Consider the following 16887-nt stretch of genomic DNA (forward strand, 5'->3'; position numbering starts at 1 on the left):
ACTGGAAGAGAAACATGGTATTTAAATTACCTTTGTTAGACTGGAAGTTTTAGCATAACATGCAATGCCAGCCACAACAGCCTCAATAACAGCAGCATATATCTGGGACAACAGCCTACTTCAAAAACAAAAAATAATGGTTAACATTACAGCATCATGAGGTTTTTGTCAAAAGATGCATGCACACAAATGACAACCCCTAAGAAACTGATTTTTAAACAGAATGGAAAAAGGCAAAAATATAACCCACTGATTTCTTTCTTTTTTTTTTTTTTGAGACGGAGTCTCGCGCTGTCACCCAGGCTGGAGTGCAGTGGCCGGATCTCAGCTCACTGCAAGCTCCGCCTCCCGGGTTCACGCCCTTCTCCTGCCTCAGCCTCCCGAGTAGCTGGGACTACAGGCGCCCGCCACCTCGCCCGGCTAGTTTTTTGTATTTTTTAGTAGAGACGGGGTTTCACCGTGTTAACCAGGATGGTCTCGATCTCCCGACCTCGTGATCCGCCCGTCTCGGCCTCCCAAAGTGCTGGGATTACAGGCTTGAGCCACCGCGCCCGGCCTAACCCACTGATTTCTAAACCTTTTAAAAGTCACATGCCTGGGCCGGGAGTAGTCGTTTAGGCTTGTAATCCCAGCACTTTGGGAGGCTGAGATGGGCAGATCGCTTGAGCCCAGGAATTTGAGACCACCCTGGGCAATACGGCAAAACTCCATCTCAACAAAAAATAAAAATAAATAAAAATAACATTATCCAGGCGTGGTGGTATGTGCCTGTAGTCTCAGCTATTCGGGAGTCTAAGGCTGGAGGATCACTTGAGCCTGGGAGGCAGAAGAGGTTATAGTGAGCCAAGATTGTGTCACTGCACTCCAGCCTGGGTGACAGAGTGGGACCCTGCTTCAAAAAAAAAAAAGTCATATGCCTGGTTTGACTTATACTTTGCTTTTGTTATCACCTTAAGGAAAGTTGGCTCCTCTGAATTCTGCTAGAGACTGCCCCTCCCTGTTTGTAATCAAACAGAATAAAACTGTGTAGACTCCTTGACTCCTCTATGTGCAGGAGCAGCTACCTACAGACCAGGAATCCCTTCAGTGTTATCATACCCACTTGCTGCTTTTCCAGGGACCAACCACACTGTAGTTTCATATCGTCTTTTCACTAGACCTGCTGAATGCTGGTCTATTACTGGAACCTCTGGGTAGGAGACCTCAGGGTGGAAGAGAGATGACCAGACTGAGGAGGGCCTGGGTTTTTCTCTGCCAGACTGGACTGCCACGAAGGTCTCTAGAAAAACCAGTCTGGTTCATTTAGGGAACCACCTAAGGTGGTTTTTCCACCTTGGCATTTACGACTGGATAATTCCTTGCTGTGGGGTTTGTCCTGTGCATTGTAGGATGTTCAGCAGCACCCCTGGCTGCTAACCAGCATCCCTACCCACTAGATGTTTGGTAGCATTCCAGTTGTGATAATCAAAAATTTCTCCAGACCCTGACAAATGTTCCTGGGAGTGGGGAAAGATGGGGGAGGGAGCTACAATAGAATTTCCCTTGGTTGAGAATCACTGCCTTGGAGTAAAGAGGTGCAGGCTCTTCTTAGGACACTTATGAAGAGAAGGGGCTCATCCGAGGGGCCCTGAAAGGCCAAGAAAGGCACCTGGCAAGGAAATAACAAGGTCTCACCTAAAAATATGTCTATTTTTAAGTGCTCATCCAAGGGGCCCTGAAAGGCCAGGAGAGGTACCTGGGAAGGAACTGACAAGGTCTCACCTAAAAATAAGTGCATTTTTAAGCCCATAAGAATATTTTAACAGGTAAAGGAAGGTGATAGGAGTTCAAAAGTGGGAAAAAATACAGAAATGATTGGTATAATCCTCTCATCTTATAGAATAAGCAGTAAGGGCCTCTGGAAGTAGAATAAGTTGTCTATTAAGTCACAGAAAATTCAAGGCTGACCCAAACTTAGATCTGCTCTCAGCCTGGTGCTTTTCCACTGTGCCACATCACATTGCCATCTCCTTCGATTTCCTTCTTGGCTCCTGCACCACACCTCCACAATGTAGGTAAGAGGTTAGGGTTGAGTTGAAGAAAAAAGAACAGGGAGAGCTCATAAAACAAAATGACAGCTTCAAGTACCAATATATCCTGAAGACTTCTGGCCAGGCCAGGGCAGGGCAGAGGGTATACCCTGGAAGGGGCCTAGCAGAGAGATGTGAATGAGCTTAGTGCCTTCCAGGTGAGACCAGAATCCTCTACACTTTGACCCTAGGGTGCAGTTTTAAAAATGCCAAACCCAAAGACATGTAAAGATATCCCTCTCCTCAGCTGATTCAAACATCACTCAGTACCAACATTGGTCAGGCCTTTCCCTTGCTTGGTCTTCTCCTATACTGATCCTTACACAGGAGCTCAATACACAAGCCACATGACTGCTGACCCATAAAATTAAAAAGCCTGCATGGCTCTGTTGTCACTTTTTTTTTTTTTTGAGAGGGAGTCTCGCTCTACCCAGGCTGGGGTGCAGTGGCCGGATCTCAGCTCACTGCAAGCTCCGCCTCCTGGGTTCACACCATTCTCCTGCCTCAGCCTCCCGAGTAGCTGGGACTACAGGCGCCTGCCACCTCGCCCAGCTAGTTTTTTGTATTTTTTTAAATAGAGACGGGGTTTCACCGTGTTCCCCCAGGATGGTCTCGATCTCCTGACCTCGTGATCCACCCGTCTCGGCCTCCCAAAGTGCTGGGATTACAGGCTTGAGCCACCACGCCCGGCCTGTTGTCACTTTTTTGTTTCTTTTTTGAGACACAGTCTTGCTCTGTCACCCAGGCTACAGTACAGTGGTGCGATATCAGCTCACTGCAACCTCCGCCTCCCGGGTTCAAGCGATTTTCCTGCCTCAGCCTCCCGAGTAGCTGGGATTACAGGCTCCTGCCACGGTGCCTGGCTAATTTTTGTATTTTTAGTAGAGGTGGGGTTTGACCACCTTGGCCAGGCTGGTTTCAAAATCCTGACCTCGTGATCCACCTGCCTTGGCCTCCCAAAGTGCTGGGATTACAGGCATAAGCCACTGCACCCGGCCTCTGTTGTCACTTTCACTTGAATCCACGTGTTCCATTGGATCTGTGATTTGGCAAATCTTCCAATGTGCACCCGGTTATCACTCAATACCAGTCCCTGACATGGGGCATCAATGGATTTGGTTTAGGCAAAATGTTTAAGGGTCTAGCATAAGTATCCAGAACAGTGGCTAAGCAGCGCTGGTACAGCAGTACAAGCAGGCACAAGGTAAGACTACAACACCCACCAACACTTGAGGAAATGGTTAACTTGTTGCTAAGGAAACCCACAAAAGAACTATATACACGTATGACTACAGCTTAATAATTTTTTTAAAAGCCCAGAAAGATACATACATATACATACACATATATACACGTACACGTACACATTTTTTTTTGAGACAGAGTCTTGCTCTCTCGCCCAGGCTAGAGTGCAGTGGCACTATCTTGGCTCACTGCAACCTCTGTATCCCGGGTTCAAGCAATTCTCCTGCCTCAGCCTCCTGAGTAGCTGGGATTACAGGCATATGCCACTACACCTGGATAATTTTTGTATTTTTAGTAGAGATGGGGTTTTGCCATGTTGGCCAGGCTGGTCTCGAACTCCTGACCTCATGTGATCCACCCGCCTAGGGCTCCCAAAGTGCTGGGATTATAGGTGTGAGCCACCGCGCCTGGCCACACACACACATTTTTGAGACAGGGACTCACTCTGTCACCCAGGCTGCAGTGTAGTGGTGTGATCTCACCTCACTGCAACCTTGACCTCCCCAGGCTCAGATGATCCTCCCACCTCAGTCTCCCAAGTAGCTGGGAACACAGGCGTGTGCCACTATGTCCAGCTAATTTTTGTAGAGACAGAGTTCCATAAGATTTCCCAGGCTAGTCTCGAATTCCTGGGCTCAAGCCATCTGCCCACCTCGGCCCCCTACAGTCCTGGGATTTCAGATGAGCCACTGCGCTCGGTCCCAGAAATATATAAAATAAGATACTAATGGGTAGTGCCAGACAGGAGGAATTATAGCTGATCTTAATTTTTCTCTAATTTCATATTTTCTGTAGTATGATTATATTTCTTCTATTATATTTCTCCCAGTACAACTTTGTGGGCCCTGCCCTAGTAATTCTGATTGTAATCTTGGGATTGGTCCTGGAGAACCTATATTTTAAAGAGATCCTTAGATGATCTTTTGTAGCCTCTCACTGCTTGGCCCTAGGGAAGTGCTGCTGATCTAGACCCTACCAAGTTAAGCTGCAGTATTTAATTAGGTAATAATAAAATTCCATTATATCCATATTGCTTTTTTGAATTTAATAGTTTCAGCACTAATGAGTTTATTTTCTGTCTGGTTTCCTGCTGTATGTGAAAGAAGAGAAGTCAACACTAGGTAGGCCCTTTCTCAGGTTGCACAGCCAGTGTTCACACCCTCTCACTATGTTCCACAGGCTTAAGTGTCAAATCCAGAGAAAAACACTCTTCAGACCAGCTGGGGTTTCACAAGATTCTCCCAATGGATTTCAGGATGGTTTATTCTTAGAAAAGCCCTTAACTTAAAAATGCATTATGTAGAAAACATATCAAGGGGAGTTACATAATATAAATGCATGGGTGTGCAGGTAGGAAGTCTCTGAGGTCTACAGAGAAGAGCAGATGGCAAAGCTGGCAGGGTTTTCTGGCCTGAATATGAAGCTGAGAGAAACTTGGGAAACAACACAGTAATGTTCACGCCATAAACCAGATGTCTTTTTTTTTTTTTTACACAGTATCCCTCTGTTGCCAAGAGTGCAGTAGTGCAATCAATCATAGCTCACTGAAATCTCGACCTCCCAGGCTTAAGTGATCCTCCCAACTTAGCCTCCCGAGTAGCTGGGACCACAGGTGTGCACCACCATGCCTGGCTAATTTTTAATTTTCTGCAGAGACAGAGTCTGCTTACGTTGCCCAGGCTTGTCTCGAATTCCCGGTCTCAGGTGATCCTCCCACCTCAGCTTCCCAAAATGTTGGGATTACAGTGCATGCCACCACACCCAGCAAAAGCAGATGTCTTAATCACTGTTGATCTCAAAATGAAGTACACAGGATAGTCACAACTGAGTAACTCGACTTTGAGAAAGAAAAAATAAAATATGAAGACTTACATTTGTTCAGTTTTCTTGGGCAGCTTGCTGTCACCACCTGTGAAAGAGGCCCACTAAGAATGTGACAAGAGCACAGGATATGCAAACACTTAACAAGGAAGCTAGAAATGCTTAATTTACCTGGAAGACATTGTCAAGAACAACATTTCTTTTTCTTTTCTTTTTTTTTTTTTGAGACACAGTTTAGCTCTGTCACCCAGACTGGAGTGTAGTGGTGTAATCTCGGCTCACTGCAACCTCCGTCTCCCGGGTTCAGGCAATTCTCCTGCCTCAGCCTCCTGAGTAGCTGAGATTATAGGTGCACACCACCACGCCCCACTAATTTTTGTATTTTCAATAGAGATGGGGTTTCGCCATGTTGGCCAGGCTGGTCTTGAACTCCTGACCTCAGGTGATCCACCCACCTCGGCCTCCCAAAGTGCTGGGATTACAGGTGCGAGCCACCACGCCCAGACTATTTTTTTCTTTTAAGTTAAACACAGTACAAATACCAACAACAGTGGAACCTGGCCACTCCCAATAGCCTTCTGGATCTTCACCTGTATTTCCCACTTTTACAACCCACTCAGCAACATCACTAAATACCAGAGATATGCGGAATCTTAGGTTCTGGAAGGTTTTTGTTTTTATTTTTAATTTTTTAAACTTCGAGGCATCAGTAAACAGGTTCAGTTCTACCTCTTGCTTTATCTCCTTAATAACCTGACCCAAGTTATGCTTCTTTCCAGAGTTTCCTGGCTTATTTAATATCATCCAGAATAAAATATGGTTCCTCATGTATTCTCCTCTGTGTAGCAATGCTGAGACCTGCATTCATTCCAGAGGTTCTTTTCCATGTGACTTTGGATACCTGCAACTTCTGGTTACCCTAGCAAGCAGGGCAGCCCCAGCCAGCCCAGCCTTTCTGGATGGCCCTACAGCATGCTCTTAGCTCCTAAGCACTCTTTTATTACGGCCTTTTCTCATTTTCCTCACAAGAACAGTTGAGTGGGCACCTGGCTGAGTCATCTAAATTCCCACTGCGGACCCTACCTCCTGCCTTTTTTTTTTTTTTTTTTTTTTTTGAGACGGAGTCTCACTCTGTTGCCCAGGCTGGAGTGCAGTGCCATAATCTCAGCTCACTGCAAGCTCCACCTCCCGGGTTCACACCATTCTCCTGCCTCAGCCTCCCAAGTAGCTGGGACTACAGGTGCCCACCACCACGCCTGGCTAATTTTTTTGTATTTTTTAGTAGAGAGGGGGTTTCACTGTGTTAGCTAGGATGGTCTCGATCTCCTGACCTTGTGATCCACCCACCTCGGCCTCCCAAAGTGCTGGGATTATAGGCATGAGCCACCGCACCCGGCCCACCTCCTGCTTTTTTGTTGTTGTTGTTAAGACAGAGTCTCACTGTGCTGCCCAGGCTGGAGTGCAGTGGCTCAATCTTGGCTCACTGCAACCTCCACCTCCCAGGTTCAAGCGATTATGGTGCCTCAGCCTCCTGATTAGCTGGGACTACAGGTGTGTGCCAGCACGCCTGGCTAATTTTTGTATTTTTAGTAGAGATGGGGTTTCGCCGTGTTGACCAGGCTGGACTCAAACTTCTGACCTCAAGTGATCTGCCTGCCTGTGCCTCCCAAAGTGCTGGGATTACAGGTGTGAGCCACCATGTCTGGTCTCTACCTCCTGCTAGCTTAAACTAGGTCTTACTCATCTTGGCCTCCCCTGTGAAACCTAGCAAAAGGTTATACTCATGGTTAGACTTAATGTAGGCTGCACCAATCATCTTCCTCTTGAAACACATTCTGTGAGAAATGTGTTAGACACATCAACTATCCAGAAGTAATCAGAGAGGGAGCTGGAGGCCCACAAATTGGGTATCATGAGCTTCCAAGCAAAGCAGTGAATTTTGTGACAACTTTTAATTCATGGGAGAGACTATTCATTAGATAAGCTGATGAGATGACAACTTACAGGGACTTACCTAAGTAAGGAACATGAGTAGCTCCAAAAAAGTATGTTCTTGAACAAGCAAGAGGTCCCTTTGGTGAGACGCACTGGGCTACCTGGATGTCAGAAAAAAATAAAAATAAAAAAGGGGCAATAACTTACGCATGTACTAGTAGATAAACAAAAAGCATACAGTTAATGGAAATAAATTTTCTTTTGTTTTTGAGACACAGTCTTACTCTGTCGCCTAGGATGGAGTGCAGTGGCATAATCTGAGATCACTGCAACCTCCACCTCCCGGGTTCAAGTGATTCTCCTGCCTCAGCCTCCCCAGCAGCTGGGACTACAGGCACGTGCCATCACACCTAGCTAATTTTTTTTTTTTTTTTTTTTTGTATTTTTAGTAGAGACAGGGTTTTGCCATGTTGGCCGGGCTGGTCTCGAACTCCTGACCTCATGTGATCTGCCTGCCTTGGCCTCCCAAAGTGCTGAGATTACAGGCGTGAGCCACTGCGCCTGGCCAGAAATAAATTTTCTTCTACAAAACTGATTTATTATTTTTTAAAGACATAGGGGAAAAGATGATCTTTAACTGTTTTTCCAAAGGTATCTTTTGGTGCGTGTGCGTGTGTGTGTGTGTGTATGTGTGGTTTAAACTTTGGCTATACCGTGAGGGTGCTGTTGGATACTCAGTCAGCCCAGGGATGCTAAGGGATACATGACTCAGAAGGATAAAGGAAGCAAGGTGTTTGGGTTTTGACTGTCAATACTCAGTCCAGAGTTTTCACCATGAAGACCCTGGCTGACATGACAGGCAGAGGTGTGGGGCAGCTCCAAATTCAGGAGAGGAGGGTGCTATCCACATCCCCACCTCCATTTGTATTTCATCTCTGTACATAGCCCCTGAGGAAGAGAAAATAAGTTCTTCTAGGTTTTCACATTTTTATTCTTCTTCCCTGTTAAGATGTCCATTGATACAGAGATAAAATAGATGTCCTTTCCTCTTCTGAAAATCCAACATCTCATGAGGGTTCCTAGAATAATAGGTATAAAATGCAAAAATACTACCACTGAGCTAAAGGAACATTAATAAGTACAATATACAAAAATAGCTAAATACAACACAAATATTCATTCCTTCTATTTTACTCAATTGTTTAAGACAACAACACTAGAATTCATGGCATTTTTCTGTAATATTGTGAATCCAAGTTACAGATTGGAAATAAGGACTTATTCTAACTAACCTATAAAAAAATTCACTAATAGTGAATATGATCAATATTGCCATGACAATGAATGAAAACTTAAGGAGGTATTTCTAATTGCTGGCTGATAATGTATTTCCTCAAATAAAACATGTTCCTTGGATCTCCAAATTTTCCCTTATTAAAGGTTTTTTTTTTTTTTTTTTTAAAGGTGCCAAGTGTTTGTGCTGTGCATTGAGTTAAAGTCATATGGTTTAAACCCCAGATTTGAAAGGGCACAGTTCTCTTTCAGTTGTGTACACTTGAGTACATGAATCTGAAGTCTATTTCAGTCAGAAGATCAACACACCAGCACAGGTGTTGGCCAGTAGAATGGGATCTATACAGAGTCAACATTTTTCTCAGAAAAGAACTTTGGATTTTCTTAAGCAGTTAAAATAAGTAACTGGTTAAGAGTCTAAACCTTGGTGTCATAGAGCATGACTCTTAAAAACATTTTAAGTCAGGCTGAATCAATTGTGAGCTTTCCTGGAAGACTATAAAAAAACAAGAAGAACCTCAAGATAGCGTCATTGGATGTCTGGTGTAAAGGTACCTATCCTTGTATTTAAAGGAAAATTTTGAAATAAATAAATAACAATATATATCCAGATAATCCTATCTACAGCCTTGGTTTTAATTACCCCCTTCATACCAAGGGAATGCTCAAATGTTTACTTTCAGACAAGACTAACCTCGCGACCCTAGACTTATGTATCTAACCACTGCCGCCTCAGCTCTATTCGGATGTCTCACAGTCATTTCAAATTCACTGTCTAAAGTGAACTTCAAACACATCCAATCTGACTCTCCTCAGTGTTCCCTCTCTAAATGAATAGTTTGTCTCAGTACAGACATCAGAATCTTGGTGCTTCCATGTCTTTCTGTGGCTTGACAGCTCTTTTTTCTTTTTTTTTTTTTTTTTTGAGACGGAGTCTCGCTCTGTCGCCCAGGTGGAGTGCAGTGGCCGGATCTCAGCTCACTGCAAGCTCCGCCTCCCGGGTTCACGCCATTCTCCTGCCTCAGCCTCCCGAGTAGCTGGGACTACAGGCGCCCGCCACCTCGCCCGGCTAGTTTTTTGTATTTTTTTAGTAGAGACGGAGTTTCACCATGTTAGCCAGGATGGTCTTGATCTCCCAACCTCGTGATCCGCCCGTCTCGGCCTCCCAAAGTGCTGGGATTACAGGCTTGAACCACCGCGCCCGGCCAGACAGCTCTTTTCTTTTTATCGCTGAATAGCATCCATTCACTTACTGAAAGACATCTTGGTTGCTTCTAAGTTTTGGTAATTGTAAATATCCATATGCAGGTTTTTGTGTGGACATAAGTTTTTAATTCTTTGGGTAAATACCAAGGAGCGAAATTGCTGGATCTTATGGCAAGACTGTATTCAGTTTTGTAAGGAAATGCCAAACTGTCTTCCAAAGTGGCTGTACCTTTTTGCATTCCCACCGGCAATAAATAAGAGTTCCTGTTGTTCCAAATCCTCACCAGCATTTGGTGTTGGACATCTAAATTATTGCTCCAAACATTTCCTAGCTGGCTCTCAGTCAGCCCAGGATGATCAGGAATTCACGACTCAGAAGGAAAAAGGAAGCAATGTGTTTGGGTCCAAACATTTCCCAGCTGGCTTTCCCTGGAGTTTTCAAGTCCATGGGATCCTCGAAGGCAAAGATCATGACTATCCCTTCATCTAGCACAGTGACTGACATTTACCAGACATTCAACAAGGATTACTGAAATAATGAGTGAAAACTCTTTGGCTTTGGAGTGATACAGACCTGAGAGCAGAAACTGCTTGTATAATACAATCTATAATGTGGATATGCACTGGGTGGTTTTTTATTTTTATTTTTTTGCAACTTTTGAGATAAAACCATTTTATTTTATTTTATTTTATTTTTTATTTATTTTTTTTTTTTTTGAGACAGAGTCTCACTCTGTCACCCAGGCTGGAGTGCAGTGGCGCGATCTCGGCTCACGGCAAGCTCCGCCTCCCGGGTTCACGCCATTCTCCTGCCTCAGCCTCCCGAGTAGCTGGGACTACAGGCGACCGCCACCTTGCCCGGCTAGTTTTTTGTATTTTTTAGTAGAGACGGGGTTTCACCGTGTTCGCCAGGATGGTCTCGATCTCCTGACCTCGTGATCCGCACGTCTCGGCCTCCCAAAGTGCTGGGATTACAGGCTTGAGCCACCGCGCCCGGCCGAGATAAAACCATTTTAAAGTATACAATTCAGTGGTACATTGCCTTGATCATTATGTTCTCTTCCCTTCCTGATGTTCCAAGATTCCTTCTTTTATCATTTCCTCTCTGTTTAGACCAAATTTCTTTAAGTTATTCTTTTAGGTAGGCCTTCCAGCAACCAATTCTTGTAGTTTTCCTTCATCTGTGAATGTCTTGATTTTCCCTTAATTCTAGAAGGATATTTTTATTAGATACAGATTTCTAGGTTGACAATTCTTCTCTTTCAGCATTTGAAATATAGGTGTCACTTCCTTCTAGCCTTCATGGTTTCTGATGAGAAAGAAATACAACTTTCACACAAAAAATTGTCGGCCGGGCATGGTGGCTCACACCTGTAATCCTAGCACTTTGGGAGGCCAAGGCGGGTGGATCACCTGAGGTCAGGAGTTTGAGACCAGCCTGGCCAACATAGTGAAACCCCATCTCTACTAAAAATACAAAAATCAGCCACGTGGTGGTGGGTGCCTGTAATCCCAACTATTTGGGAGGCTGAGGCAGGGGAATAGCTTGAACCTGGGAGGCAGACGTTGCAGTGAGCCGAGATCACGCCACTGCACTCCAGTCTGGGTGACAAGAGCAAAACTCCGTCTCAAAAAAAAAAAAAAAAAAAAATTGTCTTCCCCCTATGGGTAAGGTGTCATTTCTTTCTGGTCGTTTTCAAGACTTTTTGTTTGGGCTAAGCGTGGTGGCACATGCCTGTAATCTCAGCACTTTGAGAGGCCAAGGCAGGTGCATCACTTGAGGTCAGGAGTTCAAGACCAACCTGGCCAACATGGCAAAACCCCGTCTCTACAAAAGATACAAAAATGAGCCAGGCATGGTGGCGCACACCTGTAGTCCCAGCTACTTAAGAGGCTAAGAGGCTGAGGCATGAGAATTGCTTCAACCCAGGAGGCGGAGGTTGCAGTGAGTCAAGATTGAGCCACTGCACTCCAGCCTGGGTGACAGAGTGAGACCCCATTTTTTTAAAAAAAGATTTTTTGTCTGTAGTTTTCAACAATTTGACTTTGGTATTTATTGGTGTGGGTATTTTGGGGTTTAATCCTGTTTAAGGTTCACTCAGCTTCTTGATTTTCTAGATCCATAGTTTTGTGGGGGTTTTCTTCTGCCAAATTTGGGGGAATTTCAACCTTTATTTCTTCATTTTTTAAGTCCCATCCTCGTTCTCCTCTCCTTCTGGTACTCCAATAATATGAATATTTGGCTTTTTGTGAGAGTCCCACAGCTCTCTGAGGTTCTGTTCAGTTTTTCTTTTCAGTCTATTTTCTGTTGTTCAGATGGATGATTTCTATTGTTCTATCTTCAAGTTCATTGATTCTTTATTCTCTCATTTCCGTTTTGCCATTGAGCCCATTCACTGAGTTTTTAACTTTGACTAAGCTGTTATTTATTTATTTATTTATTTATTTATTTATTTATTTTTGAGATGGAGTTTCGCTCTTATCTCCCAGGCTAGAGTGCGATGGTGCAATCTCGGCTCACTGCAGCCTCTGCCACCCAGGTTCAAGTGATTCTCCCGCCTCAACCTCCCAAGTAGCTGGGATTTTACAAGCTCCTGCCACCATGCCTGGCTGATTTTTGTATTTTTAGTAGAGACGGGGTTTCGCCATGTTGGCCAGGCTGGTCTTGAACTCCTGACCTCATGTAATCCACCTGCTTTGGCCTCCCAAAGTGCTGAGATTAAAGGTGTGAGCCACTGAGCCCGGTCTATTTTTACTCTAAAATCTCAATTTGGTTTTTCTTTTCTTTCTTTTTTTTTTTTTTTTTTTGAGACGGAGTCTCACTCTGTCGCCCAGGCTGGAGTGCAATGGCGCGCTCTCGGCTCACTGCAAGCTCCACTTCCCGGGGTTCATGCCATTCTCCTGCCTCAGCCTCCCGAGTAGCTGGGGACTAGAGGAGCCTGCCACCATGCCCGGCTAATTTTTTGTATATTTAGCAGAGACGGGGTTTCACCATGTTAACCAGGATGGTCTCGATTTCCTGACCTCATGATCCACCCGCCTCAGCTTCTCAAAGTTGTGGGATTACAGGCATGAGTCACCGTGCCTGGCCTTGATTTGGTTTTTCTACACATCTTCTATTTCTTTGCTGAAACTTTCTAACATTTACTCAGGGGTATTTGTAGTTGCTCACTGAAGTGGTTTTTTTTTTTTTTTTTTTTTTTTTGACACGGAGTCTTGCTCTGTTGCCCAGGCCGGAGTGCAGTGGCGTGATCTTGGCTTACTGCAACCTCCGCCTTCCAAGTTCAAGCAATTCTCCTGCCTCAGCCTCCAGAGTAGCTGGAACTCCAGGCATGTGCCACCACGCCCAGCTGTTTTTTTGTTTTTTTTGTGTTTTTTTTTTGGTATTTTTAGTAGAGACCGGGTTTCACCATGTTAGCCAGGATAGTCTTGATCTCCTGACCTTGTGAAGTATTTTTATGATGGTTGCTCTAAAATCCTTGTCAGTTAATTCTCACATCTGTGTTCTGCTAGTGCTGGCACTGATGACTGTCTTTTCTCACTGGGTTTGAGAGCTCTAGTGATTTTTCAATTGAAACCTGGACATGTTTAGTGGTTTCCCTGGAGTTTGTGACATAAATTAATAACTAATCTAAGTCCAGCTTCAAATTACACTCTATCACTTTGTGTGTAGTGCATAAAACTTGTATCAGAGTACTCCTATGTCCTCCCTCCTGTGCCTTATTACATTGCTGCCACTCACTTATCTATATGCTGTAATCACTTATACACTGTTACTATTACAAGAATAAGGAATAAGAAAAATAATAAGGAATAAGAAAATAAGAAATATAAAATATTTCATTTTATCTTCATTTATTCCTTCTTTGATGCTCTTCCTTTCTTTATGTGGATCCAGGTTTCTGATATATATATTACATATTACATATATATTATATATTACACATATAAATTATATAAAATTAAAATATGTAATATATACACACACACACACACACATACATAAAGAACAACTTAACATTTCTTACAGGGCAGATCTGCTAGTGATAAATTCAATTTTTTTGTTTGGATTTTTTGTGACAGTCCCACAGACTCTCACAAAACAAAAGAGAAAGCATTTCTCTTTTGTTTCTTCCCTTTTCTTTTGAAGGATAATTTTGTTGGATATAAAATGTGGTTTGGTTGGTGTGTTTTTTCATTCAACACTTTAAAATATCATTTCACTCTTTTCTTGTTTGTATGGTTTCTGATAAGAAGTCCACCGGAACTTTTATCCTTGTTCCTCTCTATAGGTAAGGTGTTTTATTTCCTGCTTTGGCTTCTTAAGAGATTTTCTCTTTGTCTTTGATCTTCTGAAGTTTGAACAGGATAGGTCTAGGCATATATATTCTGGTATTTACCCTGCTTGTTGTTCTCTAAGCTTCCTGGGTCTGTGGTTTTGTGCCTTTGTCATGAATTCTGGAAATTTCTTGGCCATTAATACTTCAAGTACTTCTTCCATTTCCTTCTTTTTCTTCTTCAGGTATTCCCCGTACATGCACATTATACCTTTTGAAATTGTCCCAGGGTTCTTGGATGATTTCTTTTTTTTTTTTTTTTCTGAGACGGAGTTTTGCTCTTGTTGTCTAGGCTGGAGTGCAATGGCATGTATATCTTTTGAAATTGTCCCAGGGTTCTTGGATGATTTCTTTTTTTTTTTCTGAGACGGAGTTTTGCTCTTGTTGTCTAGGCTGGAGTGCAATGGCATGATCTCGGCTCACTGCAACCTCCGCCTCCTAGGTTCAAGTGATTCTCCCACCTCAGTCTCCCTAGTAGCTAAGATAACAGGCGCCCACCACCATGCCCAGCTAATTTTTTGTATTTTTAGTAGAGATGGGGTTTCACTATGTTGGCCAGGCTGGTCTCAAACTCCTGACCTCAGGTGATCTACCTGCCTCGGCCTCCCAAAGTGCTGGGATTACAGGCATGAGCCACTGTGCCCAGCTGGTTCTTAGATGATTTTCTTTTTCCTCATTGTTTTCTTCTCTTCACACTCCTGTTCAGGAATTTTCTACTGACTGATGTCACACTTACTGATTCCTTCTCTGGATATGTCTGCTCTACTAATAAACCCATTAAAGGCATGCTTTGTTTCCATTACAGTGCTTTTGAATCCTAGCATTTCCTTTTGATTCTATCTTCAAGTTTCCACCTTCCTGCTTACATTATTCATCTCTTCTTACATGTTGCCTATGTTTTCCATTAGAGCCTTTAACATTAATCACAGTTATTTTTAATAATCTGTACATTACAAAATATGAGTCATATCTGGGTCTGGTTCTGATGGTTGCACTGTCTCTTCAAATAGTGTTTTTTCTTGCTTTTTAGCATGCTTTGTAATTTTTTGTTGAAAGCCAAAAATGATGTATCAGGTAACAGGAACTGAAGAAACAGACTTTTAATGTGGGATTTTATGTTACTCTAGCTGGGAGTTGGGTTCTGTTTAATGTTTTTTGAAGCTGTAGGTGCCAGGGACTTCAAATCCCTCTAGTATTCTTCCATTTTTCTTCCCCATTTTTCTTCTTTGGGTTCCCTGTGAACTCCACCTTAGATGGACTGTACCTTGCAGCTCTGTCAGCAGTAACCTGCTGTTATATTGTAGACTTGTGCTAAGGTAATGGGGAAGGGAAACATTCCATGATTTTACGGTTAAATCTCAGTCTTTTAGTGGGCCTGTGTCTCCAGGCTGTGACCATCAAAGGTGTTTCTTAGCTATTTCCCCCTCCCCTAGGGAAGACAGGAAGGTTACAGTGGCATGTGCCTGTGGTCCCAACTATTCAGGAGACTGAGGTGGGAGGATCACCTGAGCCTGGGAGGTCAAGGCTGCAGTGAGCCAAGGCTGTGCCACTGCACTCTAGCCTGGGTGACAGAGACCCTGTCTCAAAAAATAAAAAAACAAAAAAACCAGTACCTACTAACCACAGCTTTCCTGGTTGCCAGAGACTTTTTGAAAATACTTAAAATTCCACTGAGATAGCACAGACTTTCACAGTCATTAGAGTCTTATATTCAGGTCTAATATTTTCTTTAAAAGAACGCAGCAGACAATCTGCCACCAAATGCAAAAATCTTCTCTCTGGCACTCTCAATAAACAATGATCATCAAGGTTGGTTTCTGTCCTTAAATGTAATAGTCAAGGCGTAACAAACTTAGGCTTGGAATAACTATCCTCAAATTATTTTTAATTTTAAAAATTCTATTGATAATATTACTCTGACAACTTAAAGACTGGTTTGTGAAACTATATTCTTAACGTTTTTCCTTCAAATATTTCTAAATTAAATGTGATGTTTTCAAATCATACCTAGTACCTACAGAAAAAAGTACACACAGTTTCTAATCACTTCTTTTCACTCTAAAACAACTTCAAGTTCAGGGTTAAATCAACACACTAACTGGAAAAGGTTCCTTTTGTCTAGCTCCCCCCACCCACCCCACCCCCACAATAAAACTAACCAAGCACCAGGCAGTCCAGCCACTTACCATGTGCTTGGCAAAGCTCCCGCCAGGACCAGTGCTTCGTACCAGGTGTCCTTCAGAAGGGAAGTTAAAGTTGCCAGCATTCAGGTTTTCTCGTGTGGAGTGATTACCAAAGAGAACAAATGGCTGCCGATTAGGACTAGAGAGCGAAGTCAAAAACATGCGATTAGAAAAGAGTTCCTGGCCAAGGCAACCTTCCATGACCTTAATAAGTCCTCAGGCTTTTCTGGGCGACACCTGCAGCCTTAGCAAAGCAGTCAGTCAGTACAGTCGACCAAATGTCCTTGGCTGGTTGGAAAGGGATGCCAGTTGTCTCCCTACTGACCCATAGGGATCAGTTAACATTTAGGGACATAACTAAACTCAAGCTAAGTTTGTATTTTCAGCATGTCCCACTTTTTGAGGAATAAGTTCCATAAGTTTGCTGTCCATGATAGAGTGATAGAGCAAAACTCAGGTATTATAAAACAGAATTTTAACAGAAATGAGTCTTAAGGAATGACAGTTATGATACTTGCACTAGACAGACAATAGAGCAGTCATCAATTCCTGAGTAACTTTCAATAGGGAAGGAGCACAGGAGGGTTGCAAATTTTCTCAATACCACACATCTGCCTCTGTACCCATCCCCTTCCTCTCTGCCCTCTTGGCTGAACTTTTCCTCTCCCCTACTTTTCCTTTCCCCTACTTTCTCCTACTTTCTGCTCACTCCTCAGCCCACTCTAATCAGCCTCCTCAGTCATTTCATCCAGAGAGTTCTTGCCAAAGTCACCAAGTGACTTTCACGTAGCATACAGC

General features: G+C 43.4%; 1 protein-coding gene across 6 annotated transcripts in view; it reads right to left on the reverse strand.

The window, feature by feature from the left end:
• DNAAF9 (dynein axonemal assembly factor 9) overlaps window positions 1–16887 on the reverse strand; it is a 164623-nt gene that overhangs the window by 84319 nt on the left and 63417 nt on the right. For 5 of the 6 annotated variants that reach the window (XM_050745657.1, XM_050745655.1, XM_050745653.1 and 2 more), the window contains 4 exons: window positions 16093–16228; window positions 7150–7231; window positions 5187–5223; window positions 31–118 (listed from right to left, as the gene is read on the reverse strand). In XM_050745657.1, coding sequence (XP_050601614.1) covers window positions 31–118; window positions 5187–5223; window positions 7150–7231; window positions 16093–16228 — 343 coding nt within the window. The remainder of the gene's footprint in view (window positions 1–30; window positions 119–5186; window positions 5224–7149; window positions 7232–16092; window positions 16229–16887) is intronic. The other variant, XM_050745654.1, reaches the window with a different exon arrangement.

This window comes from Macaca thibetana, chromosome 10 (genome assembly GCF_024542745.1).
Source record: "Macaca thibetana thibetana isolate TM-01 chromosome 10, ASM2454274v1, whole genome shotgun sequence".
Taxonomy (NCBI): domain Eukaryota; kingdom Metazoa; phylum Chordata; class Mammalia; order Primates; family Cercopithecidae; genus Macaca; species Macaca thibetana.